At 56.3% G+C, this 27934-nt stretch overlaps 1 protein-coding gene across 5 annotated transcripts; it reads left to right on the forward strand.

Annotated features, from left to right (window-relative positions):
* Positions 1-27677, forward strand: CARD10 (caspase recruitment domain family member 10). 5 transcript variants are annotated; one of them, XM_070371341.1, is made up of 22 exons: positions 1-67; positions 651-729; positions 1277-1528; positions 2396-2533; positions 4746-5071; positions 9176-9367; positions 10284-10439; positions 11035-11160; positions 12227-12418; positions 14085-14219; positions 14563-14678; positions 15477-15505; positions 15952-16075; positions 21428-21587; positions 22019-22178; positions 22573-22816; positions 23003-23072; positions 24125-24227; positions 25333-25491; positions 25586-25701; positions 26148-26260; positions 26487-27677. In XM_070371341.1, exons 1-22 carry the CDS (start codon positions 35-37, stop codon positions 26725-26727), a joined length of 3264 nt encoding a protein of 1087 aa, XP_070227442.1. In that variant the 5' UTR covers positions 1-34; the 3' UTR covers positions 26728-27677. The 5 variants fall into 5 exon arrangements, 4 of the variants coding, with proteins under 4 accessions (XP_070227442.1, XP_070227441.1, XP_070227440.1 ...); XM_070371340.1 differs by lacking the exon at positions 1-67 and having other exon boundaries at positions 600-729; XM_070371339.1 differs by lacking the exons at positions 1-67; positions 651-729 and adding an exon at positions 887-1104.
* Positions 27678-27934: the final 257 nt, after the last annotated feature.

Here is a 27934-nt window from a genome sequence, read left to right on the forward strand (position 1 = left end):
GGCAGTATCTAACCCATGGAGAGATGGTATCGCCATGCCAGCTGATGTGGGTGTTCACTTTATTGTGGTAAGTGACTACCACAAGGGGGTTGGGGAGTGTAGATTCCTTGCTTGGACTACAGCACCACTCCCAAGTGTTTCTGGGTCTAGTATCTAGAGGAACACCCTTTGGGAAATGGGTTTTCATGTTCTCCAGTGAAACTATGTAGGAGGGACCTGGCTGGTGTCTGATCTCTGAGAAGGCAGCCATAACTCCTGTCTTTTGCTGCCCACCCAGGGGCAGCCCTTTAGATTGAGAGGAGGTGCCAGAACTGGCAATTTATTTGGGGACACAGAGACAAGGGTCGGTTGGAGGCTGGACTGGGATCCGCATCTGCTCCCGGAGCAGTGCTCTCCCAGCTGAGCCCAGCCACAGAAGTGCTCAGGGCCTGGGAGAGACCCTGGGGACGGGGGTGGCCTGGCTCCACACTGCATGGTCATTTCCTGAGACGAGCAGATAGAATTGCACTGGGTGTGTGGCATCTGCACGGCGCTGGGGTGATGTGTAGGCTGTGTGGGACGTTTTAACTCCGAGCACACGGTTTGCTAACGTTCCATGTGCCGGTGTGACCGGTATGCCCTGTGGCCGCCGTGTACGCTGCGACCCGAAGTCAGCGCCAGGTGCCAGGTGCGAGCGGCGGACTGAGCGCCGGGGAGCCGACGCCGTGTGCCCAGTGCGCGCGGGAAAAGGTGTGTGGCAGCGCGCTGGAGGGTGTGAGCGTGCGTGTCCCGCCGGCGCCGCCCCGCCCCGAGGCCGGGCAGGTGTGGGCGGGCCGCCCGGACCCTGCCGAGCCAGGGCCGGGAGAGCCGGCGGGAAACAGGAAGCGGGGGGGAGGCGCGCGGCGGCCGGACGGCAGGGAGCCGGGCTTGCGGGCGGACGTGCGGGTGGCTGGCCGTCCGGACACTTAGCCTGGACCCGGGCGGCGATGTGGGGAGGTCCGGGCAGCCCGGTTGGTGGCGGGGCCGGGGGCGGGGCCGGGGGCGCCGCCGACCCCGCCCCCCTGCGCCGCAGGAGCCGCCGCCCGAGCGCCGACCCCGGAGTGCGAGGCGGCTCTGGCGTGCGGGGTGAGTCCCGGGGGTTCGGGGGCCGGGCATCCTCGGGGCGGACGGGGCGCGGGAAGCCGGGGGAAAGCGGAGGGGATACGAGGGGTCCTGCAGACGACGCCCGGAGCTGGGATCGGTCGGCGCACCCCGCCCCCAGCGCCCGCGCTGACCCTCGCGCGCCTCTGGCCCGCAGACCCCGAGGACGCGGCCATGCCGGGCGGAGCCGAGGCTGGGGAGGCCGAGGAGGAGGCTGGGGCCGGCTCCGGGTCCGAGGCGGAGGAGGACGCGCTGTGGGAGCGGATCGAGGGCGTCCGGCACCGGCTGACGCGCACCCTCAACCCGGCCAAGCTCACGCCGTATCTGCGCCAATGCCGGGTCATCGACGAGCAGGACGAGGAGGAGGTGCTGAGCACCTACCGCTTCCCGTGCCGTGTAAACCGCACCGGTGAGCCGTGGGGGGCGCGGGGTCGGGCCTGAGCGGGTGGGGCCGGCCTTCCCTGGGGCCTTCTTGGGGCCGACCGGCCAAGGGCTCTGATGCCCCGGACCTCGCTCTCCACATCGGTAGGGTGGGATGGTTGCTGTGTCCGCCATCCTGCCTCCTTTAACGTGTCCGCGTGTCCACACCGCGCCTGGATTTCTCTCCCGCCTCCTCGGCCCACCTTAGAGTAAGGGGTTGGCTGTAGTTGCGGTTCAGGCGGGGCTTGGGACCTCCCGGTCACAGCTGGTGGACTTGGCCGCGTTCCTGTGTCCTTTGCCGCGTTCCTGTGACCTTTGCTTTCATAGGTTCTCCCTGTCCCCCGCTTTCTGTGTGTCACATACTTCTCGGAGAGTTATTTTTCTTTATTTTCCCATCCCAGTTTTTTGAGGGTGCCTTCTCCCGTAGGTTGTGCCTGAACGGAGCTGGCGAAGCAATGCGGGTCTGATGGTGGAATTTCAGGCACTGGTCAACGAGATAGATATTTTGGTTTGCCTTTGAGGATGGAGGGGGCTTTTCTGTGCCGTTGTAAAGGCAGGCGCTGTTTGCTGGCCCTGTATCTGTGTGGAGGGCAGGCAGGGGCTTGGGGAGCTGTTGAAACACAGTTACCACTGGTGGTGGAGGGGGAGTGGGTCCTGATTCTCCTGGCTGCAGCAGACAGGCTATCTCCTCTGATGTGTTGAGTCAGGTCCCTGTGTGTGTCACTGGTTCAGAGATCTGGGGAATGTGGGCCTTGGAGTAGTCGGGGTGGGGGGCGGGGAGCAGACGGGAGAAAGCAGCTAGGCACTGGGGGCAGCCCTCACCTTGACCCCTGGACACCCACCCCCAATTCTCCAGGGCGCCTGATGGACATCTTGCGCTGCCGGGGGAAGAGGGGCTATGAGGCCTTCCTGGAAGCCCTGGAGTTCTACTACCCGGAGCACTTCACACTGCTCACTGGCCGAGAGCCTGCCCAGCGCTGCTCCATGATCCTCGGTGAGTGGGTCTGCAGTGGGTGCCAGAGCAGATTCCTTACCCCCTCCCTGTGAGGGGGCACTCCCATTGTGGCCATTGAACAGGCAGGGAAACTGAGGCACAGAGACAGCTGAAACTGTCTGCCCAAAACCTCCCCAGCAGGCTGAGTGTGGGGCTGGGTTTGTAACACAGTTAGAGTCTAAATTCAGAGCCCACACACTTAAGGTAGCTCTTTGCCCCTGAAATTGTTCTCAGACATGTATGTGGCCGACATGTACCAGTTTGCAGTTTCTTCTGTAAAAAATTCAAACATGCCATGAGACGAGAATAAACAGCAAAGATCTTTACTTCTTCCTTCAACTCTGCTCTGCTGGTAACAGTTTGGCAATTATACACACATGCACACACATATACAGGGGATCATCTTACATGTCTTGTTCTGTATTTCATTTTTTCTTGGAACAACTGGTTTTTGTGATTCATTCCCCCACCACCACCAGTGTGATTCTGTTATGCTTGTTTTTAATGACTGCATCGTGTTTGTTAGTGATGTGCCATAGTCATTTAACACATCCTCTATTGATGTGTTATTTGCAAATATTACAGTGCTGGGAACATCCTTCTAGGTGCATCTTTGTGCACATGTGTGTCTCAGGAGAAGTTCTGAGAAGTCAGATTTCTTAGAGAATATGTAGCTTCCCTGGTGACTCAGTCTGTAAAGAATCTGCCTGCAGTGCAGGAGACCTGGGTTCGATCCCTGTGTTGGGAAGATCCCCTGGAAATGGGAATGGCAACCCACCTTCAGTATTCTTGCCTGGAGAATCCCATGGACAGAGGAACCTGGTGGGCTGCAGTCCATGGGCTCGCCAAGAGTCAGACACGACTGAGCAACTAACACACACACAACATGGGTCCCTCTAGCAGTGTATGAGCACCCTTTTTGTTGTACTCTCATTCATCCTAGGGATCATTTAAAAATATTTTTTTTTGTGGTTAGATATGTGAAAAATAATATGTTGTTGTTTTAAGTTTGCACTTTGTTGAAAGATGTACTCAGCTTACTCAACAGTTTAGTTAGCCTTGGGCAAATGACTTGACATTTCTGTGCCTGGGTTTGTCTCTCTTTGAAATGGGTTTAATAAATAGTACCTAGCTTAAGTGTTGTGAAGATTACATAAATTAATATACATATGTAGACCAAAGAGTAAAGTCAAATGTTAGTGGTACCACTATTATTGTTGTTACTATTATTGCTAGTGAGTTAGAGGGGACTCCCAGGTGGCACAGTGGTAAAGAATCCACCTGCTAATGGAGGAGATGAAAGAGACACGGGTTCGATCCCTGGGTTGGGAAGATCCCCTGGAGTAGGAAATGACAACCCACTCTAGTATTCTTGCCTGGAAAATTCCATGGACAGAGGAACCTGGTGGACTACAGTCCATGGGGCCACAAAAAGTGGGACACAACTGAGTGACTAAGCACAGCTCAGCACAAACATAGGAAAATACTTTCCTCATTGCATCTCGGCATACATACATGCTCAGTTGTGTCCAACTCTTTGTGACCCCATGGACTGTGTAGCCCACCAGTCTCCTCTGTCCATGGGGATTCTCCAGGCAAGAATACTAGAGTGGGTTGCCATTCCCTTCTCCAGGGGATCTTCCCAACCCAGGGATCAAACCCAGGTCTCCTGCATTGCAGGTGGATTCTTTACTGTCTGAGCCACCAAGGAAGCCCATGAATACTGGAATGGGTAGCCCATCCCTTTTCCAGGGGATATTCCCTAACCAGGAATTGAATCGGGCTCTCCTGCATTACAGGTGGATTCTTTACCAGCTGACCTACCAGGGAAGCCCTTTCCTATGTTTACCAGTCATTTTTTTGTTTGGGAATTTGCAATTTGATAGTTTCTGGCCATATTTTTATTTTGTTGTTTGCTATTGATTTGTAGGAGCTCTTTATATAGTGTGACTCTGTGTCATGTGTTGTATTTTCTCCCACTCTGTTACTTGTCTTTTAACTTTGCTTCTTACATCTGTCATCATTCAGAAATCTCTTATAGTTTTTTTTATTTTTGCCTTGTTTAAGAAGCCTTTCCCTGTCCCCACATTGTAAAAATGGGTTCCCAATATTTCCTTCTAGTGTTTTTCTGGTTTGGGTTGTTCTGTGTGGTCTGCCATCTTGCTGGATTTTATTTGCCTGAACTGACTTTTCTCTGCCCTGTCCTTGGCAGATGAGGAGGGGCCTGAGGGCCTGACCCAGTTCCTGATGACAGAGGTGCGGCGGCTGCGGGAGGCTCGAAAGAGTCAGCTGCAGCGGGAGCAGCAGCTGCAGGCCCGGGGCCGGGTGCTGGAGGAGGAGCGGGCAGGGCTGGAGCAGCGGCTTCAGGAGCAACAGCAGGCTCAGGAGCGCTGCCAGCGGTTGCGGGAGGACTGGGAGGCAGGGAGCCTGGAGCTTCTGCGGCTTAAGGATGAGAACTACATGATCGCCATGCGCCTGGCACAGCTCAGTGAGGAGAAGAACTCAGCCGTGCTGCGCAGCCGGGACTTGCAGCTGGCGGTAGGCCCTGGGGAGGTTGGGGTGGGGTGTGTTATGGGCAAGGGGCAGCTTTGCAAAAAATGATGGTAATATGCTGGCCGGCTGGTGTCCCAGAGCCACCATCTGCTGGCTACTGGACCATGGGCAAGTCCCTTCACTCTGTGCCTCAGTTTTCTCATCTGTAACATGGGGATATTGATAGTGCTTATTTCATTGAGTTATGACTGTGGTTCTCACCTGGGGTTGATTTTGCTCCCCCTGCCCCTAGCAACTTTTGGCCATGTCTGGGAACACTTTTGATCATCACAACCAGGAGTGTGTTACTGGCGTCTAGTGAGTAGAGGCCGGGGATACTGCTAAACGTCCTTGGAGCCCAGGACAGCTCCACAACCAAGAACTGTCCAGTCCAAAAGGTCTGCAAGTGCTGCGGCAGAGAGACCTTGAGGTAGAAGGATTTCTCGGATTTAAGATACAGAATTTAAGACATGTACAGGGCCTGGTGCAGGGTTAGTGCTCAAAACCTGGATTACGGTTAGCCATTGTTATTGGTATTATTAAGTATGACTCTATGCTATGTAGGTTACACGCATCATATCATGTAATCTCACAAAGATACCGTGCTCCATGTTCTCGTTTTGAAGTACAGACACAGGTGTAGATTGTAAAGGGACTTGCTTAAGGTCACAAAGCAGCAAGTGGCACAGCCTGGATGTGAACAGGTCTGCCTGGTGCCCCTGCTGGCTTCTGCCTTATGATGCTGTTCCTCTTGCTCCCATCCAGATGAAATCTCACCCAGTTCTCCCTATAAGCGAACGAGGCCATGCCTCTTACAGGCTGAGCAACTGAACCTCTCTTTCTTGGTGTCTTTTTGGGTCTTCACATGGGGATAAAGCTGGGATTTTACTGCTGCAGAGAGTTGTCTCAAGGATTTGACAGTGCCTGTGGCCAAGCCAAGAGATGCAGGGTTTGATCCCTGGGTGGGGAAGATCCCCTGAAGGAGGAAATGACAACCCATTCCAGTATTCTTGCCTGGAGAACCCCATGGACAGAGGAACCTGGTGGGCTACGAGTGAAGTGACTGAGCACACACGTGGCACACAGTAGGCTGTCCTTGGCAGTACTGTACAAGGTTCCATTGGGGGATTTTGATGGTGGGATCTGAAGCCCCCTGACCCCTGAGCCTCAACTGTGGCTGGGGCACCCCAGGGGGTGAGAGGTGGCCGTGGACAATGGGTCACATGTCCGCGATGAGCCTGTAAGCGTGAGAGCACTGGTGTGCTGGAGCCTGTGACTGTGGGTGCCATTGGGGGTGGGGGTGGACATCTGGGGAAAGGACTGGGGGTTGTTGAGGCCACAGGTTCATGGACCCAGGCTGCCAGGCCCACTTGAGCCTCAGGTTCCTCATCCTTGAAGTGGGAAGTCACGGTGCAGTGACATCATAGCAATATAGCACCTCCTGTGTAGTAGGCATGGTCCTCCGGGCTTGATGTCCATCAACTCCTGTAATTTCCTGGGAACTCCACTGGATTGGGGGTCGGGTAGAGCCCTGTTATTATCCCCATTTATGAATGAAGAAACTGAGGCACAGACAGGTTGGTTGGAGTACTTTCCCAGGGTTCCAAGATGGAGAATTTCTGACTCTACTCTGGGCACTTCTGGGAGTCGGGTGAGGTGGGGAAGGAGCCTGGTGGGGAGAGCCTGCTCAGAGAGGACAGTGTGATGGCCTCTGGTCCCTGGGTGTTGGGAGGGGCTGTGGCCAGCACAGTTTGTCTCACCCTTGGGTTGCATGTGATTGTAAGTTGGGTCTGCTGAAGTGGTGGATATGTGCATGTGACTGGGTGGGGGGTGCCTTGTGTGTGTGTGTGTGTGTGTGTGCGCGCGCACACCTGTCTGGAATCTCCTGCGGTTGGGTAGAGGGATGAAGAAGAGGTGTTGGAGGTTCTCTGTGTGTCAGCGTTTCAGCTCTAGGTGCACATAGTATGTGTGTGCTTAGTCACTCACTTGTGTCCAACTCTTTGTGACCCCATGGACTGTAGCCTGCCAGGCTCCTCTGTCCATGGAATTTTCCAAGCAAGAATACTGGAGTGGGTTGCCATTTCCCTTCTCAAGGGGATCTTCCCGACCCAGGGATCAAACCCACGTCTCCTGAGTCTCCTGCACTGCAGGCAGATTCTTTACCACTGAGCCACTGGGGGCGGTCCAGGATGGCCCTAGGGGTAAGAAATCTGCCAGTGGGCAGAGAACAGCTGCTTTTTTCCGGTTTAGCTGGTGGAGGGTAAGGGATGAAATTCAATTAATAGATAAGCTTTTCTTTAAATGTAGCTACTGTACACTTGCCTTAATTTACTGGAGCTTTTCCACAACCAATTAACAAAGGTTTTGCAGGTGGAGATGAACAGAGCAGCTGATCATGCTTTTTCTTGGCAGCTTGGGTTCCCTCCGCCCGCACCGGCCCCCCCCCCCAGACAGGTGTGTGGTGGCTGTGATTTTATACGGTATTTTATAAGGTGCAAATTTAATGAGCTGTTATTTCTAAGCAACATAAACTTAAAGGAATGAACGCTATAATTTTGTGCTAAGTGAGTTTGTACACCAGGATTAAATGCATCTGTTACTTCCTGGTGTTTGGCGGAGACTCCCAGGTGCCCTGTCCCCTGAGCTCATCTGGGAAGCCTGCCGGCCTCGGGTCAGGCAGGAGGTCGGGGTGTGTGGCTGTAGTTTGCTGGAGAGGGTGTGACCACATTTGCCCTTGTAACTAGCTGTCTTTCTCCGGCGGCTCACAAAGCGGGTTTTGTGAGGGGAAAGGAATGTAAGAGTCATGAATTTCTTTCTGAGTCCTCTGCGGAGGAGGAGTGGGCTGTTAATTCGTGGAACTGCCTGACCCAGGCTCCAGATCCTTGCGTGTGTGGGGAGGGGGGTGGAGAATGCTATGCCAGGCTCTGGAGGCTGGGAGGCTGTGAGTCCTTTCCAAGCAAGGCCAGGGCACTCCTAGGGCACCAGATGTCAGCATGCCTGAGTGTAGCCCCAGAGGTCACTGTGTCTTTTTCCAACAATGACATCATTTCGTGGCCTGCCACCTGCTGCTCTAGCCACTTCAGACCCCACATGAATTTGGAAAATCACTTGGGCTAAGTACACTCATAATCCAGCCAGCTGGTCGTACATCTCTGCCATGGCCACCACTCAGCCACCCACACAGCCCCCTTGGCCAGTTTCTGGCTGCCCACACTGAACTGGTAACAGTGGGGGGAGGGTCCTAGGATTTTATTCAAAGCTGTAAAAATAGCCACTGTTACACCCCCAGCAGTTCTGTAGTTTAAAGGCGTCTGTCCACCTACTGTCTTGTTTGATGCCTGCAATGACTTTGGGAGGCAGGTGGTGGAGCAGGAGCAGGGGGATTGAACAGGCCCATTTTACTGATGGGGAAACTGAGACCCAGAGGAGGTAAGTGACTTGCTCAGGATGACGGAGGGTAAAATGGTACAATTGAAACCTGGACCCCAGATTTGAAATTTGTATTGGGAGTGAAGCAATAGCATAACCATCCCTCATGGAGGCTCTGGTAGGAATATCTCTAAGGGAGGATCAGACTCATGGCTGTTCTGTGCATATATGTTGAGTGGGGAGGCTTTCTGAGGGGGGACATCCTGGCTCTTGGGCTGGGTGAGATCCTCAATACTGTCTTCCTCCTTATTCCCCTGGGAGATGAGGAGACTGAGGCACAGAGAAGGGACCATGACTTGCCCAGGGCCACACGGAGTTAGAGGCCGAGCTGGGCCCAGCCCCTGGGTCCTCCTGTTCTTGGTGCAGCCCTCCTTCCCATCCATTATGCTGGTGCTGGGCTCAGTTGCCTGTGCTCCATGTCAGAACTGCAGGACAGACAAGTGTGTTGTGATCTGGCCCATCCACCCACAAGTCCTTGAGGCAGATTCCCCTGGGGCGGTGGCTTGACCTTGTCATATTGATCCAGCCTGTCACTTCTTTGTAGACATGTCCAGGGAGGATGCCTGCTCGGGCCCCTCTGGGAATAGGGGAGGCACCCCGGACTGTGGGAGCGGGACCTCTGTCTCCCCTCTGGCCTGGCTGGTGCTCCCTCCCTGAGCTGACCCGTGTCCTGGGCCCCAGGTGGATCAGCTCAAGCTCAAGGTGAGCCGGCTGGAGGAAGAGTGCACGCAGCTGCGAAGGGCCAGGGGGCCACTCCCTGGGGCCGAGGAGAAAGAGAAAGAGCCCGACAGTGCGGACCTGGTCTTGGAGCTCCGAGCTGAGAACCAGCGGCTGGTGGCCTCACTGCAGGAGCTGCAGGAAGGCCTGCAGCAGGTATGGGGGGAGGCCGGGGGGAGGCGAGACCCTCCTGCTCACTTGTCCCCCTGAGGCCTGGAAAATGAGGGTTCTAGATCCAGGGATCTGAGATCTGGCTGGCCTCTTAAGCTCTGAGTGGAGGTCCTCAGCTCGCCCTGAGTGTTGAGTCTGGGGTCTGGGGCTGAGGGAGGGAGGTACTCAGGAAGCCTCTGAACTCCTTGAAACTGTGCATCTGATTTTGTGTGTGAGCGTTTTTCTGGGGAGTGGGCCCCCAGTTTTCCTTGAATTTGTAAAGGAGTCTGACCGTGGAAAGGTTGAGACCTCTGAGGTCTGGGTGGCCCCAGGGCTTGCTCAGTGTCCTGTGGCAGGTCAGGGACAGCATGGGCCTACCACCTGGCCATTACTCCTCACAGGAAGTGGGGGAGGAAGCTAGGACTCTGGTGTATTTTATAGGGTTGGGGGTGCCTAGCTAGGGTGTGGGTCTGGGGACTGGATCTTCGGCCCATGGTCTACCTGCCTGGGCCAGGTTCAGACCCTATGAAAACCCCTTGTCAGGCCAGAGGAGGGGGGTGGAAATAGGCCTTGGAAGTATTACCCATCTTCTGTCCTGGCTAGCTGGTGGGGGGCCAGAGCAAGAGAGAACAGGCCTGGTTCTTGTTGAGGAATAAGATCCTGGTCCAACTTGTCTGAACACGCCCTCATCCACTTACCTCATTTGTACCCCAGATGCTCCCTGGAGGGTGGGCAGAGCTGCTGAGGCCACACCCACTCAGCAGAAGGGGAAGCCAGGGTTCAGAGAGGCCAAGGCTCTCGGCCAAGGGGGCAGAGCTAGTGGGCTGGGGCTGAGGGCTATGTGTCCCCCCTCATCCCACACTCAGGATGGGCCTGGAGCCAGGGCTGAGGCAGCACTGAGCTCTGACACCCGCCCCTGCAGGAGGCAAGCCGGCCAGGGGCCCCGGGCTCTGAGCGCATCCTCCTAGACATCCTGGAGCATGACTGGCGTGAGGCGCAGGACAGCCGGCAGGAGCTGTGCCAGAAGCTGCATGCTGTGCAGGGGGAGCTGCAGTGGGCAGAGGAGCTGCGGGACAAGGTGATGTCCACGTGCCCCATACACCCCCTGCCTTGCCCCCACTTGCCTTTTTGCTCACAGCCTGGGGAAGCTACTGGGGGGATGGGGGGATGGGCATCACCCGTTTACTTAAGCCAGCTTTCCCCTAGCATCTGCTGTGTGCCAGGTCCCATGCCAAGAGCTGTGCATTCGTTTGTTCTCAAATATGTGTTGAGGTCCATCTGTGAACAAAACAAAGGTCCCTTCTCCTGTGGAGGACAGATTCTAGCAGGGGAGACAAACAGGACACCTTATGCATAATCCACAGTCTCTCACTTCATGTCACGGAGGGTGATGAGTGCTGTGGAGGAAGCAGAGTGGGTTAAGTGGGCAGACTGCAGTTGAAATGAGGAGGCCCAGGTGGGTTGGGATGGGTTGTTGTTCCCATTTTACAGATAAGGCAGCTGAGGCCCAGTGAGATGTCAGTTATCAGCCCAGGCCACCCAGCTGGGGAGGTGGGCATTCATTACTGGGGCTCAGGCCTTTCCCTGGACCTGCTGGGCTCCTGCCCATGGTCCCCAGCCCTGGAGTCTGACCAGGGTGTGTCCCATCCCGCTCCACCCTGTCGCACCCACAGTATCTGCAGGAGATGGAGGACCTGCGGCTGAAGCACCGTACGCTGCAGAAGGACTGTGACCTGTACAAGCACCGCATGGCCACCATCCTGGCCCAGCTGGAGGAGATCGAGAAGGAGCGGGACCAGGTGAGCCCCGCCTGCTATGTGCCCAGTCCTCTTTCCCATCCAGGGGAAGATGGAGAGAGGCAGACAAACAGCATACTCAGCAGTTTAGGATGGGGCAAGCAGGCCCGGAGAAACAGACAGGGGGCCTGAGCGCTGAGGTGTGCCAGCCCTGCCCTCTCAACACACCTGCCTCACTGGGCTCCTGGGACAGGTATGAAAGCTGGTGTGGGCGGCCTTGGCATCTGAATCCCTGTTCTCCCCACATCAAGAGCGAGGCTTTCAAATGTTTGTTGGTGAAGAGATTCTCAAAAGTTCTGGCTCCCAGGCCCTGGGTACCATTCCTTCACCTCCTGAGGGGTGGGCCAAGGCCCCCAGCCCTCCTCATCTGAGCTCCCCGTGCAGCGGGGAGGGCAGGAGGTTTTGTCCTTGTTCGAATCCCTGGAATCCCTGGAGCAGTTGGTGTCTACACGTGAGCGTGGGCCTTGGGGGGCCTGGTGAAAATGCAGATTTCGGGTTTCAACCCCGGACATACTGAGTCAGGTGGTCTGGGGTGGGCCCAGGAATTTGCACTTCACCTGGTTGCTCCTAGCCCCTGAGACTCTCACCCCTGCTCCCTCTGAGACAATGGGTGATAGGTCCCCGTGGCCACAGACCCAGCTCTTGGGCACCATGGTCTACATTGTGTGGAAAAGCTCTTTGGGTGCACTGGGCTGGGTTTTGAACCCTGGAGGCTGGGAATAAAGTCCCCCATACAGTGTGTCCCGTAGAAGAGTTTTGAGTTGTTTCTGGGAAATGGCACGAGCCTGGACTCTGCAGCTGTGTCCCTGCTGGCCTGGTGTCCCTGTCTGTAAAATGAAAATAAGGAGACTGTCTTAACTCGAAGAGTTAGTATGAAGATTAAATGAGCCAATATTTAGCACAGGGCACAAGCGTGTAGGAAGTTCTTAATAAACATTAGCTGCCGGTCCTGTTGCTACCCACCGCTCCACCCCCTGGCCTGATCTGAGAGATCAGAGGCCAGGACAGCTGAGCCAGCATGTCACCTTCGGCTCCTGGCCCCAGTTCCCTCCTTGCCCACTCTTGCCAGGCCATCCAGAGCCGAGACCGTATTCAGCTGCAGTACTCGCAGAGCCTCATTGAGAAGGACCAGTACCGGAAGCAGGTCCGAGGCCTGGAGGTGGAGCGGGATGAGCTGCTGACGGCGCTCACCAGCCTGGAGGGTGCCAAGGCCCTGCTGGAGGTTCAGCTACAGCGGGTCCAGGGGGGCCCCCATCTCAAGGTGAGCAGGGTCAGGAGTCCAAGCTGGAACTCTCGGCCAGAGTGAGACCTGGTGAGAGACCTCAACTGGGGGTGGGGACGTGGGGGACTCATTGGGAGTCCTCACCTGGGCCTGGGAAGATGCAGGCTCTGGGAGGAAACATGTGGGTCCTGGCTGGAGTCATCATTCGAGGTCAAGAACATGCCAGTCTTGGAGGGGGCTGTTGGCCAGGGTGGACAAAATGCAGCTCGGATGGGTGGGGGTTGGTGTAACAGGGAACACGACAGGAGTGTAGGGGCCTCTGGGTTTCTGAGGTTATACCTGGGGCACGAAAAACAGCTTGAAGCTTGTCTTATCATACACTTGGAGAACCCCAGCTCCCTGAGGGCTGGCAAGCATCTTAGAATGCAAAATGTGTGCCCTAGAAGTTCCTCAGAGACTGACTAGTACAGTTGCCTCATTGCACAGGGCCCAGAGAGGGTCAGAGGCTTGCCCAGGATCACATAGCCACCCAGCAGTGGAGCCGAGCCCCCAGATCCCTTATAAATCAGACACTGGCTCTCAGATCTCTGCCAAGATAGGAAAAGAAAGGATTTTCCTATTTTGTGTGTGTGCTTAGTTGCTCAGTCATATCTGACTCTTGGTGACCCTTTGGACTGTAGCCCACCAGCTCCTCTTTTCATGGAATTTTTCAAGCAAGAATGCTGGAGTTGGTTGCCATTTTCCTCCTCCAGGGGATCTTCCTGACCCAGCGATTGAACCCACATCTTCTGTGTCTTCTGCATTTGCAGGCGAATTCTTTACCCACTGAGCCATCGGGGAAGCCCCTTTCCTATCTTGGGTTTGCTTAAAAGAGGATCAGTCCACCAGGAGTGTAGTACCTGAAGAAACAGAACAAAAGAAGCATAAATCTGTGATTTTTGACTTTTAAATATCCTCAGTGGTTTACTTTGCCCTAGAAGTCCTATAGGGTGGTTCCCTTACTTGCCTACCTCGAGCCTGGTTCTCTCAGTCTCAACTTTTTTTTTTTTTTTTAATTAAGCTTTTTGTTTTGTATTGGCATATAGCCAATTAATAATATTGTGATGCTTTCAGGTAGACAGCAAAGGGACTCAGCTATACATATATGTGTATCCATTCTCCCCCATACTTCCCTGCCCTCCAAGATGCTAGAGGACATTGAGCAGAGTTCCATATACTGTATAGTAGGACCTTGGTTATCCATTTAAAATATAGCAGTGTGTACATTGTTGACCCCACACTATCCCTTCCCCCCGTCTCAGCTTTTGATTCCTAGAATGTGTCAGTCCTGCCTCAGGATCTTTGCTCTGACTGTTCCATCTGCCTCCCCAACTTTAACACCTACTTATCCTTGAGTTCTCAATTCGAACCACGCTTTGCCTGGAAAACACTCTGATGGCCCCCTGGCCGGGTGGGGCCTTTGAGTGCCTTCACCACCCTAGGTACCTTCCTTCCCAGCTCTTTTGGAAGCTGAGCCTTAATTCCTTCATCTGCCTGCCTGTTTATAGTTTGTCTTCTCCACTAGGCTGTGAGCTCCATGAGGGCAGGAATGCAGCTCCCTCCTTCCCCACCTCATCCCTGTTTCCAGCACTCGGGCGTTGAGAAAATGGTGGTGGCTGGCCCCGGCCCAGCGCTGCTGACTGCTCCCTCTCCCCTTCCTCTCCAGGCCTGCGCCTCTTCCCATTCCCTGTGCTCCAACCTCAGCAGCACCTGGAGCCTCAGCGAGTTCCCATCCCCGCTGGGAGGCCCAGAAGCAGCAGGGGAGGCGCCTGTCGTGGGAGGGCCTGAGCCCCACACCTCGGTAAGACGCCTGCCCTAGCCCAGATGTGGGGGGTACAATGGCCATCATATTACTACTGACACACAGCGGGCTCTCCAGTTTGCTGACCATTCCATTTCCCACAAGAGGGAATTGAGGCCCACGAAAGCCAAGTGCCTTGTTGAAACCCCCAAAGAAGCTGGCTCAGTGCTGGGCCTGGGCTCGGGCGCCAGGAGACCTGGGGAGCCATTCACATTCCAAACTTCGCAGAGCCTGCCCATCCACTCTGGGCTGTAGTTCCCGTCTGTGAAATGAGCACAAACTTGGCACCATGAGCTGTGGACGGGTGCTGTGGGGGTGACTAGGTCCTGCTGTGACTTTGCAGGAGGAGGCCACGGACAACGAGAAGGAGATCAATCGCCTCTCCATCCTGCCCTTTCCGCCCAGCGCTGGCTCCATCCTCCGCCGGCAGCGAGAGGAAGACCCCGCACCCCCTAAGAGGTAAAGGGAGAGGCCCAGGGTGGGCGGTGGGCAGGGTGCTACTCTTACCTCCAGAATCCCTGATGCCAGGGTCAGGTCCAGGCTGTCACCTCCCTTTGCTGCCCTTAAATGACTGGAGCTATGGAAACTCAGGTCCCAGGAGTCATATGTGTAACCAAGGGGTTAAGACAAGGTCAAAGGGCAGAGTGGGCTCAGTCCCTGCTGAGCACCCTGGCATGAGAGTCACTGGAGGTTAAGCCTGAAAGAGCCTTAATCCAGGGGGAAGCCTGGGTGTTCAGGACTAGGAGACACAGAGGAGGTTCTCAGGGATCAAGGATCTCAGGCAAGAAAGGCTGCAGGTTCAGGCAGCAGCAGAAAATGGGGGCCAGATAAACTGAGCCATATGATTGGTGCCAGGACTGAGGGCGGGAGATAGTCTTCCACCTGGCATGTGTCCCCCGTCATTGGCTTGATGTAATGAGTGAACCTGCCATGATGAGTGTGCAATGGGAAGGTCATGGTCTAGTGTGGGAGGCAGACCCTGGAGCTACAAATGACAGTAGAAAGTAGGGTTGGGATGCAGCATGAGAGGTCAGGGCAGGCTTCCTGGAGGGAGATCAGAAGGGGTGGCCTTCTAGGTGGAGGAACATGGGCACAGTTACAGTCAGAATATTAGCTTCTTGCCCTGTGACTTTAGGAGTCTAGCCTGCATGTGCTTGGGGGTTGCCAGACTTTGGGGCAGCACGGGGACAGGAGCAGGGGGTGGGGCTGAGTGCCCACTGCGCTCAGTGCTGGCCCCTCTGCCCTCTCTCTGCCCAGGTCCTTCAGCAGCATGTCAGACATCACAGGTAAAGGCCCCGGGACTCCCTGGGGAGGGCTCATCTGGGAACCCACCTGAGGCCTGTGCTACCTATGCTGCCTTTGGCCTGCGTCCCCTCCCTGAGGCTCTGCTGTTCCCTGAGCAGAGAGGCTCTGCTCAGGAGGCCCTGAGGCAGTTGATTCCCACCTCTCACCCTGACCCCATCCTGGTCCTCTCTCCTGGTGCCAGCTGTGCTCTGTGGAGCTACTCAGTTCCAGCCCGCCCTTCCCCTTCTTCCAGGAAACTGAAGGGTCACCCTGGTCGACTCAGGCCCAGCCCTGAGCCCTTTGAGTCCAGTGTGTTCCCAGGGCCTCCAACCTGCCAAGGTCTCTGGGCCCTGAGCCATCTCTGAGCTCAAGGGGCAACCCCTTCTCATGGACCAAGCCCTCCCTCACGGCTCTGCTGGCGCCCCTGAACCTCACCTCTCCTCCCCAGGGAGTGTGACGCTCAAGCCCTGGTCCCCGGGCCTCTCCTCGTCCTCGTCCTCCGACAGCGTGTGGCCTTTGGGAAAGCCGGACAGCCTTCTGGCCAGAGGCTGTGGCCTGGATCTCTTCAACAGGTACGGCAGTCTCCTGGGGCAGGGTGGAGCTGGGGGGCTGGTTCGGATCCCCGGAGAAGGGTGAGCAGGGGTGGGGTGGGAGGGAGCAGCAGCGAAGCCCTTGCCTCATGCCTCTGTCCAATTGTTGGGTTTTTGCACAGAGGCAGACGTTGAATTCGTATGCTGTCACCATTGTCTGGGAGGCTTGGGCTGGTTATTTCACCTCTCTGGGCCTCAGTTTCCTCATCAGGGTAAAGGGCACAGCAATGTCTTCTGCAGGTGGAATTTGGAGGCTTAGGACTTGTGGCAGCCAAGCACCCCGCTTTGCCAGGCGTGTGGTGGGTGCTTGGTAGGTGGCAACTGTTACTTGTACTGCTTGCCTGTCCCTGCTCGGATCTCCCAGCAGGACTGGGCCTCCCAGCAGACTTTGTGCTGAGGGCGGGGTGGGGTGGTGGTAGTTTGTCATTTGTAGCTCCCTGCAGCTGAGCTGGCCCCATGCCGTGACTGGAGACATGAACCTTGGCAGCTCCCAGCATGCTGCAGGCCATGTGCTCTGTCCGTTTTGGTGGATGCATGGCTTTCCTGGTCAGTGATCTCAGGAGGACAGGCAATGGGAGAGGCTGATCTGAGAATGTGGCCTTTGAACGCAGCCAGGAGAGAGCAGGCCAGGAGGGCAGCTGGGTGATAGGAAGAGGAGAGAACAGAGGCTGTCCAAGGACAGGCCTGGCGTTTGGTGGTGACTGGCGCGTGAAGGCAGGGAAGGGGGAAGGGGGAAAGGTGAAAGTCAAGGCTAGGGCAGGCTTTGTGAGTCAGGCTGGGGAAGTGTGGTGCTGTGCACCATGGGAAACCTGGGCGGCGAGGCGGGTGGGTGATGGTGCTTAGCTATTACTAAATGCAAGGCCGGCTCCTGGCTGCTTTAGAACATTCCCTCTTTCCCGGGACGCCGGCTCTATTATGATTACCCCTTTTTTATAGAGGAGGAAACCAAGGCTCAGAGAGGTTAAGCGACTTGCCCGAGGTCACACAGCTGGGACGTGCCAGGACCAAGGTCCAGAGTGACCTGACCAGATTTGGGTTTTGGGGAGGGCATAGGAAGCAGTGAATGTCAGAGCTGGAATGTGGGGATGCTGGTTACAGAGGACAGGTCGCACAAGAAATCAGGGCAGAGCAGCACCGGGAGCCTCCTGCCTCCCGAAAGCAGCTTGGCCAGGCCCCTGCCCCCACTCTCACCCTTAGGCACCGGGCCCAGCGTGACATTGTTTCTCACTGTGCAGGACGTGCTTCTGGGGGAAGGGGCGGAGGCGCCTCCCTTCCTGCCTGCCTGGCCCTTCCTCCCTTCCTCTACTCAGGCCTGCAGCAGGGGTCCTGGCTGTTGTCCAAGGGCCTCTGGGATGCTGCAGAGGGAGCTGGAGGTTCTGACCCATATGATCATGGGACCACCTCTGATGCCCACACAGTTCCTGGGGAGGAGGGAGATGGGGGAGGAACACAGATTGAGGGGTTGGGGCAGGGTTGGTGGACTAAGAGAGAAGGGGGTGGGCTGATGGGAGTTCAGGGATGTGAGAGCCCTAATGGACTGGGGAGTACTGTTTGCACATGTCCTGGGCGGGAAGCAGGGTTACAGGTCAGAGCGCAGGCGGGATCCAAACAGACTTGTGAGCCAGCTGAAATCCTGGCTCTGTCACTTGCTACTGGGGGGCCTTGAGCAACTCATTTAATTTCTCATTACCTCAGTTTTCTGCTCTGTAAAATGGGCTCACAGTAGTATCTGTCCCATGGGGTCATTGTGGAGGTTCTAATATTCTTACTAGAGTGCTAAATGCAGTGGCTGGCTCGTAGTGAGTGGGAAGTTAGCTCTTAGCTATTATTGGTGCTGTTGTGGCTTGCAGTAGCCCTGCAAGCCCCATATACAGATGATAATGAGGCTCAGAGTCAGGAATGTGTCCCATGGCCTCTTGGTGGTGGAGCTGGGGATTCCAGAGTCCCTTCCTCTCATCACAGCTACTTGAGTTGTTTTTTTTTTTAACTTTTGTTTGTTTTTGACTGTGCTGGGTATTCGTTGCTGCACACAGGCTTTCTCTAGTTGCAGCAAGAGAGGCCTACTCTCCAGTTCTGGTGTGCAGGCTTCTCATTGTGGTGGCATCCCCTGTGGAGCTCAAGCTCAGTAACTGTCACGCACGGGCTTAGTTGCCTCACGGCATGTGGATTCTTCCCAGAACAGGGATCAAATCCATGTCCCCTGCCTTGCCAGGCAGATTCTTAACCACTGTACTACAAGGGAAGTCCCCACTGAAGCTGCTTTAACCTCCGCCTGTGTTGAGTGGTCCCTGTATGTTGGGCGTTGCAGCTCTTCGCTCTCCCTTGCCCCTCTTGGCTCCCAGAGTCTTGGGCCAGGGCAGAGGATGGTCAGGCAGGTGGTAAAGAGTAAAAGTGAGATGTTGGGTGGGGAGGACACTGGGAGAGTATTGGGGTGCTGTCTCCTGGGCAGGGCCATACCTGCCCGCTCTTGTCACAAAGACAGGATCTCCGGCATTGGCCAACCTCGCACAGGGAAGGTTTGGGTAGGTCATTGTCTAACTCCACCACCCACCAGCTGTGTAACCCTTGGCAATTGTAACTTCCCCTGGCTTCAGTTTGCCTCTTCTCTTATGTTGGGGGAATAACAGATGGCTTCCGTGGTTGGGAGGATTCAGTGAGGTAATCTGTGTGACATGCTTACATCTCAGCTTCAAAGGTCCCTGACCTATGAACCTAGGGATCTTCCCACAGTGCCCCAGGGTGTAGGGCAACACTTACCAAGCCACCTAACTCATGATGCTCAGGGTTGGCAGAGTGAAGGACTTGGCCCAGTACCTGTTGTTCCCCTGTGACCTGACTCCTGAGCTGACACTGGGGGATAGGATTGGGAGCCCTCTCCTGGTGGATGGGGACCCCCATCCTTCCCACAGGCAGGACTGGGATCATCAGATCTTGTTGCAGTTGCCAGAAACCTAAGAGTTCCTGAGAGGTTGGAGCAGGCAACCCCTGCCCTCCACCATGTTCCTTTTTCTTCCCCACACACTTGACTGCTGAGGTCTGAGTCTGAGAGACCTGATTTGGATCCTGCCCCGTGAGCCCCCAGGTAGTAGCTTGGGGCTGTGGAGGCTCAGAGAAGTCACTTGGTCCCTCAGGAAGGTAGGCAAGGGCATCCTGAAGGAGAGGATGCCCAAGCTGGGTCTCTGAGCCTGAAAAGGTGGAATGGCTGAGGAATTGCCCTGATGCTGGAATTGCAAGGAGGGGGCGTGGCATGCAACCAAGGGTAGGGAGTGAGCAGATGGACCTGGAGGGCCTGAATGCAGTCTTCTCGCTGGGCCCTCACCTAGAGAAGCCAACAGTGGTCATCTGTCTATGGGTTTGAAATTGGGTCAGAGGAAGCTGGACCACAGAGAGGTGACTTGTCCTGAATCACACCTGGTGATAGCGAATGTCTAGTTTTTATCGGGCACTGTTCCAGCAACATCCAGTGTTTAAACTTACTGAGTTGTACAACAAGGTAGATAGACACAAATGGGACTGCTGAGAACCAGAGGCGAGCAGCCAGGCCTCCTGGCCCCAGAGTTCCTGCTGGTGCCCTCCACACCACTTTTCTCAAACTCTTCTGATGGTATCCCGCCACAGGAGAAACCCAGTTCAAGTGCCTGGAACAAAAGGGTCACGGGAAGATAATTGGATTTACTTGAAGGGAGGCAGGCTTATATTTTCTATTTCATTCCATTCAAAAACAGTGCTGGTCATGACCCAGTGAATTTCATAAACCATTTAGTTGGAAAGCCCTGGAGCCCTCTGGTTTCCACCTCTACCTGCATTATCTCTATATTTGTCTAAGCCTCACACTCACGGTGGGAAATGAGTGTCATCATTGTCCTTGCTTTATGGGTGTGGGGATAGAATCAAGTGGCCAGCTTGCTTCCAAAGGCTAGAGCACAGTTAGTACTGGGGTTGGAGCTGATAGCTGTGGCTTCAGCCATCCAGCCATTGGGCAGCATAGCCAGGCCCAGCCTCAGGCCTCCCATCTCTGTCCAGGCCTTTCTGTGCCCAGTCGATATGGCCAGGACAGTCCTGGGGCTGAAGGAGCCTGTAAAGGCAGCCCAGATGTCCCCAGCACCCATGTCTATCCCTAGCCCCAGGGTCTCGGTCCTCTATTTTGATTGAGGGGGCAGGAGCCAGGCTGGACTCCCAAGGGCCAGGGTCTTCCCCTGCATGGGTACTGATTAGGTTAAGGTCTTTGCAGCCTTGCCCACCCTGGGCAGGCAGCAGGGGGCAGTGTGGCTGTGTGGCTGAAGCTGCCAGGGTAGATGAGGAGGTGAGTAAATGCCCAAGCTTTTCCTGGGCTCCCTCTCTATTTGGGGCACACCCACAGAGCATGACCTCTTCCTTTCCCCAGAACCACGGAGGAGGGGTCATGGGGAGACTTGTGGTCAGTTCTCTCTGAGTCTGGCCACAGGGCTTCATCACTTCTCATCCAGGGTTAGGCAGAGTCCTCGTATGATAGGGATTTGGTGACTCTGTCCTGACAGTGGTACCCACTGACCACCAGAGGAAGGTCAGATACCTTCATTCCTTGCCCTCCATAGGCTGGCTCCAACTTGCCTTTCCTGGGAGCTGTTTCCCAGGATGTTAAATTAGTTAATTAGGGCAAGGAGTTTAGCATGGTGTCTAGCACATGGGAAGCACCCAGTGTTTGATGCTACTGTTATTATTGTTATTAAATTCTTCTGCATTGTATCCTATTGTCCACACTTCTGCCTATACCAGCTGTTTGGTCTGGAACCATAGGGTTCTGTCTGTTCCAGAAGTACTTCTGTTCTTTACCCTCATGTAGCCTAGCTGCTGCTTCCTCTGGGAAGCCCCTCCCCTTTATGCTCCTATTGCCAGCAGTAACCATCCCTGATCTGTTATGATTTAAGGGTGACCTCCTGCCCTAGACTATGAGCATAACAAGCTTTTATTAGTCATCTGCCAGATGTGCCAGACACTTGTGATTGGTGGTAGGGATCCAGAGCCAAACATGATAGAGGGCTGATTCTCAAGGCATTTTATTGAGGGAGGAAACCAAGGGGAAAATAGAAAAACGGGGTGCTCCAGCAAGAAGCTCCACCTCACTGTGTGCAGGGGTTTGAGGGGTTTGGGAAGGAGAGGTTGCTTTTGACCTGAGCTATGAAGGATAAGCAGAATTTGCCAGGCAAAAAAGAAGCGAAAGAGCCTTCCAGCAGGTGCAGTGGCCTGGGGTGGCAGCCCTGGCATCTTTGGGGCATCACTATAGTTCTCCAAGAATATTGAACTGAATCAACATACTGACTAAACGCTAATTCAATCTCCTTTCTCTCTGCTCAGGTCTCTGGCCATCCGAGTGTCTGGCTGGAATCCCCCCGGGGGACCTGAGCCCCAGGACAAGGGCCCAGATAGCCTGTCATTCCTCGGGGACAGCTGGTCTGGGGCTGTTGTGCGGAGGGTGCTATCTGGACCAGGGTCGGCCAGGGTAGAACCAAGAGAGGTGAGGCCTCGCCCCTCTGAGCTGGGGCAGAATCAGTACATTAGCTGGGGCTGGGCGCCCTCTGATTGGTGGATCTAGATCATTGGGCAGAGTTTCTGGAGATTGGTCGAAGCAGAGGTGGGCTCATCGACTAGCCCCGCCTCAGCCAGCATTAAGTGAAATCTGATTGGGCAACGGCTGAGAGGTGGGGCAGACTGATAGCACCTGGACAGATCCCCAGCCTTACACGTGGAAAAGACCAGACTGAGCCACGCTCGGTGGGGAGGCCGGTTGCAGGGAGCAGGGTCTGACTGGGCACGCACCCTGTGAGGTGGGAGCATCAGAATTTTGAGACATGGTCACCCCCACACGTGGTGTTCTTCAGCCCAGGGCTGTCCTGGGAAGTCCTGGGAAGCTAGCTCAGTTCCCTCCCTGTCTGGGTTTTCTCTCAGCCAAGGGCAGAGGCCACTGGTTTGGAGGGGGCAGGCCTGGAAGGCGAGGCCCAGCAGAGAACCTTGCCCCGGAAACAGACGTCCACACTCCCACTGATGGACTTCAAGGGTAAAGCTGGCCCGGGGCGGGCAGGCACTGAGGACTCAGGAGTCCTGGAAGGTCAGAACTGAGGGCCCACGAGAAGGCTCCTCCAGTCCATGGTGTGGGTGGGACAGCCGCGGCCTGGGAGGGGGATGCCTCGCCTCCTGACTCCTGTCAGTGCTCTTCCCTCTGCACCACTGCCTCCTTGCTAGTTGTCTCTTCTTATGCTCTTCCTCTGTCTTGTCCTCAGTAAGCAACTTACAGTGAAAGGAGCAGTGGATAGGAGTCCAGGAACCTGGGTTTGGGTCCTGGTTCTGTTCCCAGTGGGTTTGGTGGCTTGGGGCCCATCCCCTCCCTCCCTGGTCCTTGGACTCTCATTTTAAGAAGGGGAAGGTGTGACCTCTCTGAGGCTAATGCTTGACTTTCTCCTTCCCTTGTCCTTACTGCTACCCCCTGCCTTGTCCACACTCAGCCTGCCAGTCCTTCCACGAGGCCCTGGACGCCTGGGTGAGGGAGCCAGGAGCTGAGCCCTTCTACATTCGAGCCAACCTCACCCTGCCTGAGCGGGCTGACCCCCACGCCCTGTGTGTGAGAGCTCAGGAGATACTGCGGCTGGTGGACCCGGCATATAAGCGACGGCAGGAGTGGTTCTGCACGCGGGTCGACCCCCTCACTCTGCGAGACCTGGACCGGGGCACCGTGCCCAATTATCAGAGGTGACACAGCCCGTGGCCCTGGGAGCCGGGACTGGGGTGGGGGACTGTCTCTCTTCTCCCGCAGTCCCTCGCCATCCTCTGGGACAGGATTGGGGGAGGGGGCTAGAGGAGAGAAGGTGAGGGACTCCCTACCTCCCTACAAACTCATGACATGACCTCCCTTCTTCCCCTACCCCTTCCCGCCAGAGCCCAGCAGCTCCTGGAAGTTCAGGAGAAATGCCTGCCATCTAGCCGACACCGGGGCCCCCGCAGTAATGTAAGCTGGGCTGCGGAGGACAGGGTGAGGGCTTGGGGAGGGGGTGCCAAGTCGGGGGCGCCAAAAGGGAGAGGGCAGGCTCCATTCTCTGGAAGCTGGGGGAGGAGACACCACCCATTTGGTTGCTCATCTTCTTGGTGAGCATTTTGGTTGCGTCTTCACCCAGACTTGGTTGATCCTATCCCCAGCGTGTCCATCAGAGAGAACAGCAACAGGGCTCCACTCCAGGTAGTTGAGAGGGGGAAGTGAGGCAGTGTGCCTGGTGCTCAGGAGCATGGGTGGCATGCGGTGGGCACTTAATGATAGTCACACTCCCTTCTCTGATCCCTGGACCATGCGCCTGGGCAGAGCAAGGCTCAGAGAGGTTAAATATTTCAAGAGACCACGGTACTAGAGAGAAGGTGGAGAACCTGGGCTTTAGAGCCAGGCCTCCAGAGTTTGCATCCCAGCTCTGCTCCTTCTTTGCTGTGTGACCTTGGATGACCACCTGACCCTCTCTTGAGGCTCTGCTTCATCATCTGTAAAATGGGGAACCCATGCCTGCCTCGTGGGTTCATGCATGTGGGATCTGGTTAGCGTTTGTCCCATTGTCACATTATTTGACACCTGTCAACTACTGATATCCATGGGGTCGCAAAGAGACCTGACTGAGCAACTGAACAACAACAACCACGATTGTTACAATTAGCGGTGTCAATTTTGGTTTTTCTGTACTCTTCCTACACTGCTGATTAATTGGAAGAGACCCCAGAGTTTGTCTCTTACATCTTATTAGGTCCTTCTGGGCCTCGATCTCTGATCTGTAATGTGGGGGCAGACCTAAGGCTCCTCTAGCTCTAACTAGCTCTAGCAGCCTTACTTCCCTGGATTCCTAGTGATGGTCACCCTCCTCTGTCTCAGGGGCTGTACTGAGCCAGGTGGGGGCAGGGGACAGCCAGATAGAGAGGGGGTTCTTGTGCTGACCCGTGAGACTAGACAGTAGGGCCCTTTCTCCCTGAGGATGGGACGGAGCTGAGCTCTCAGGTGTCCCTCTTTTTCTACTCCCTGACCAGCTAAAGAAGCGTGCCCTGGACCAGCTGCGACTGGTGAAGCCCAAGCATGTGGGGAGTCCTCCTGGGGACTCCCCAGAGCAGCTGCTGCTGGAGCCCTGCTCAGGTGCGTGCCCAGGTGTGAGGGTGCAGCCACTGCCTACGGGCTCCAGGAATGTGCCCATCTGGGTGTCCTTTGGCCTTGGTGTTCCCTTTGGCCTTGAAGGGCTTGTGGGAGGGTTCCAGTCAGGGGCAGGGTGCAGGCCAGGGACCTGGTGGGAGATGGGCCACCAGGATGGAGGGAGCTGGTCTGTGTCCAGGTGTGACCAGGGGTGAGGCACGGAGAAGCATGGGCCTGTTTCTGTCTGGCACAGCATGCACAGCTGTGCCTTTTGCCTGTGTATGGTGGCAGGTGCCATGATGACCCCAGAGAGAGTTCCTGGAGGAAGGAGGATGAAGGGTTAGGGGGGCCCAGAGGAATGAATAGCAATTCTGAGGGTAAGGCTGGTTAGGAAAGGTTTCCTGGAAGGGAGATTGTCTGAACTGGGCCTTTCAAGGATGAAGACGACTTCATGCCAGGCAAAAGGCAAAGACTCGGAGGCATGGCTATGTGTCGTATGCTTGGAGGACACAGAGTACAGCAGGCGCAAAACTCTTGTCGTGCATTGTGCCAGAGGGGAGGGGGAAGGGAAGCAGGGGAGGGGCAAGGTAGGAGGGGTCCCTGCCCACCTGGGAGCTTGGGAAGGCTTGACCTGGGCTCTGACAGAAGAGTTAACTGGGCCACCAGGGCATGCAGAGTTCCCATGATTACAGCTGCTGATCTGTGAGGTCGGAATAGAGCTTGTAGTGAGGGGATCTGTGGCTTGCTGCTTCCCCAGCTCCGGCAGGGCTGGGTCACCCACGTGGAGGATGTGGCCTTCTTCCTGAGAGTTGTGGGAAGTCACTGGTGCATTGAACACAGGGGAGTTACAGGATCTGACTTCAGCGTTGAAGCCTGCCTCAGCTGCCGAGAGGAGAATGGCCTGTAGGGGGCACGGGTGAGGCCTGGGATGGGGAGGAGGACAGTCCCAGTGAAGTCCAGCAGCGGGTGTTAGGAAGGGAAAGAAGATAGGGGCCTTGACAGGAGGCACTGGGGTCCTGAGTATTGAGGGGGCTGGCCGTCCCAGCAGCGAGGACCTCGTGCCCTGGCTGCACCCTCATCTCGTCTACATGCTGTCCCCTCCCGTGCCCAGAGCCAGAGCGGAGCCTCAAACCCTACAGCCTGGTGCGGCCCCTGCTGGTGTCTGCTCTGCGGCCCGTGGTGCTCTTGCCTGAGTGCCTGGCGCCCCGGCTCATCCGCAACCTCCTAGACCTGCCCAGCTCCCGACTGGACTTCCAAGTGTGCCCAGCGGGTAAGCCTGTGCACTTGAAGATGGGAGGGCGGGGTGGCACCGTGGGGCAGTCAGGCCCACTGGCCCTTCGTTTGTGCCTTTCTCTGCTTTGCAGAAAGCCTCTCTGGAGAGGAACAGTGCACACTGTCAGCGCCCGGAGCCCCCAAGGCCCGGCCTGCCGCCCCCAGTCTAGGCAGCAGGATCCGTGCCATCCAGGAATCTGTCGGGAAGGTGGGTGCTTGGGGTGGGGCATGGGGGTGGTGCCCTCTGGGCCCAGGAGCAGAGGGTGACCCTGGGCAAGCCCCTTCCCTTCCATGGGTGTCTTTGCACCTGTGAAATGGGTGGCCTGGGGCACTCTGCCTCAAGTGGCTCACCCTGCAGAATTTGGCTGATACATCTGATCTGTTCATCCTTGTCTCAGACTTGCCGCTCCCCTGGGAGCCACCTGGGGCTGCCAAGGGTGGGGTGAGCGCCCTCTGCAGATCAGGGTCTAGGGAAAGTGACTTATTTCCCTGGGTCTTGGGCTTTCCCTTCCAGTTCTTTCCTTATTGCCAAGGTGGATGGGGAAGCTGGACCCTGTAGGGGGATGTTTTAAGGGGGCCCAGTCAGGGGGCAGGGAGGCTAGGGTCTCTGGCCTGGGAGTAAAATGTAGCCTTGACCACCCCTCCCCCGAGAAGAAGCACTGCCTGTTGGAGCTGGGTGCTCGGGGCGTGCGGGAGCTGGTCCAGAACGAGATCTACCCCATCGTCATCCACGTGGAGGTGACCGAGAAGAATGTCCGGGAAGTCAGGTGAGTTGGGCCGGGAGGAGGGGTAGGGACCCTGTGCTTCCTCCTGTTTGGATGCCTTGCTCTCTCTCTCTCTCCATCTTTTCGTTTGCCTTCTGTCTGTCTCTCTGATTCCCTCTGTCCGTCCTCCCTCTCTGACTCTCCATGTCTTAGTCCATTCCTTTCTCTCTGTCTCACTGTCTGTCTTCATCCCCTGCTCTGACCACAGCCTGCTGTCCTCTCTCGGCAGGGGTCTGCTGGGCCGGCCGGGCTGGCGGGACTCTGAGCTGCTGCGGCAGTGCCGGGGCTCAGAGCATGTGCTCTGGGGGCTGCCCTGCTCCTGGGTGCAGGTGCCCGCCCACGAGTGGAGCCACTCGGAGGAGCTGGCCAAGGTGGTGCGGGGTCGCATCCTGCAGGAGCAGGCCCGCCTTGTGTGGGTGGAACGTAGCAGCACCAGAGGCGGCGGCAGCAGCAGCAGCAGCGAGGCCTGAGGGCCCCCCTGGAATGCCTGTGCCTTCCTCACACACTCCAGAAGCCACCACCAGGAACCCTGGTCTGCAGTGGAGCCGGGTCCTCCCCATCCTGAGCCTTCCTCAACCCTGGAACTCGACGTAGGGCCCTCGGCTCTGGGCTCTGGGCTCTCTCACCCATAGGAGCCCCTGGCCAGAGCTCCCTCCCACCCCTGGACTTGCTGCTCTGGGCCTTCCCCTGGCCCTGTGTCTCCATGGACCCTTCTCGTGGGTCTCACACACACATCTGTGTCCTGTCCCTCATGGCGCTCCTCAGAGCATCTGCGTTCTCAGTCCTGTGCGTTGGTTTGCACACTCAAGATCCCACAGGGTGGACTCGAGTCTGCCCCTCCCCTTGGCTCACGAGGTCTCCTGGCTCCACAGCCTCTTATTATTTTTTTTTGGCCTCACTGCGTGTGGCATGCAGGATCTTTGTTCCCTGACCAGGGACTGAACCTGTGCCCTGTGCAGCGGAAGCACAGAGTCTTCATCGCTGGACCGCTGGGGAAGTCCTCCACAGCCTCTTCTGTTCACAGGAGCCCCTGGGCCTGTGGTGTGGGACACCCAGCCACGCAGCTGGCATTTCTTGTATTCACCTCCACGGGGCGTTGTGGCTTCCCCAGTCCACTGTCACTTGTGCCCCTCGTGTCTTCCAGTCACATGTGTGTCTGTGGTTCTCCCCTGTGTAAATGCCATGCCCCCCACCCCCGTGACCCTTAGGACACTAACCCGCGTGTGTTCCTGGTGAGCACACCCGAGGACCATGTTCTCACAGCACCTGCGCCCCTCCCTGCCCTGCCTCTCAGAGGGATGGGTGGGGAGGGGGCCAGCCACTCTGTTACCAGAATGTACAGCTTGTGGATTTTTAATGGGCTTTTTTTTTCCCCCTCAGAAGCTGCACATTATGGAACATTAAACAGTTTGTCATAGAAGCTGGTGGCCTTTTGCTTGCTTGCCTCCCTGGCCTGGGCCCCCTTCCCCTCGTCCCACTTGTTGCCACCCCCAGCTCAGGTTGATGCCACCTTTCAGGTTCCTGCTCGCTCATGGGGAGGGTCAGATTTCTCTCCTGACTCATCCTGGAGCTGCCTGCCATCTGTGCTGGCATCACCTTACCTGCCCCCAAATGACTGGAGGAGGGCCCCACAGATGGGCCACCCCTGTACCCAGCCCTGCCTGTGTCTGATCATCA

This window comes from Bos mutus, chromosome 5 (genome assembly GCF_027580195.1).
Source record: "Bos mutus isolate GX-2022 chromosome 5, NWIPB_WYAK_1.1, whole genome shotgun sequence".
NCBI lineage: Eukaryota > Metazoa > Chordata > Mammalia > Artiodactyla > Bovidae > Bos > Bos mutus.

Bases quoted from the DNA above. Each gene is read 5' to 3' on its own strand.
- CARD10 (XM_070371339.1), top strand. From the start codon at position 966: ATGTGGGGAGGTCCGGGCAGCCCGGTTGGTGGCGGGGCCGGGGGCGGG. The intron at 1,105-1,276 runs GTGAGTCCCGGG...TCTGGCCCGCAG, and splicing joins AGGCGGCTCTGGCGTGCGGG to ACCCCGAGGACGCGGCCATG. The intron at 26,261-26,486 runs GTGAGTTGGGCC...CTCTCTCGGCAG, and splicing joins AAGAATGTCCGGGAAGTCAG to GGGTCTGCTGGGCCGGCCGG.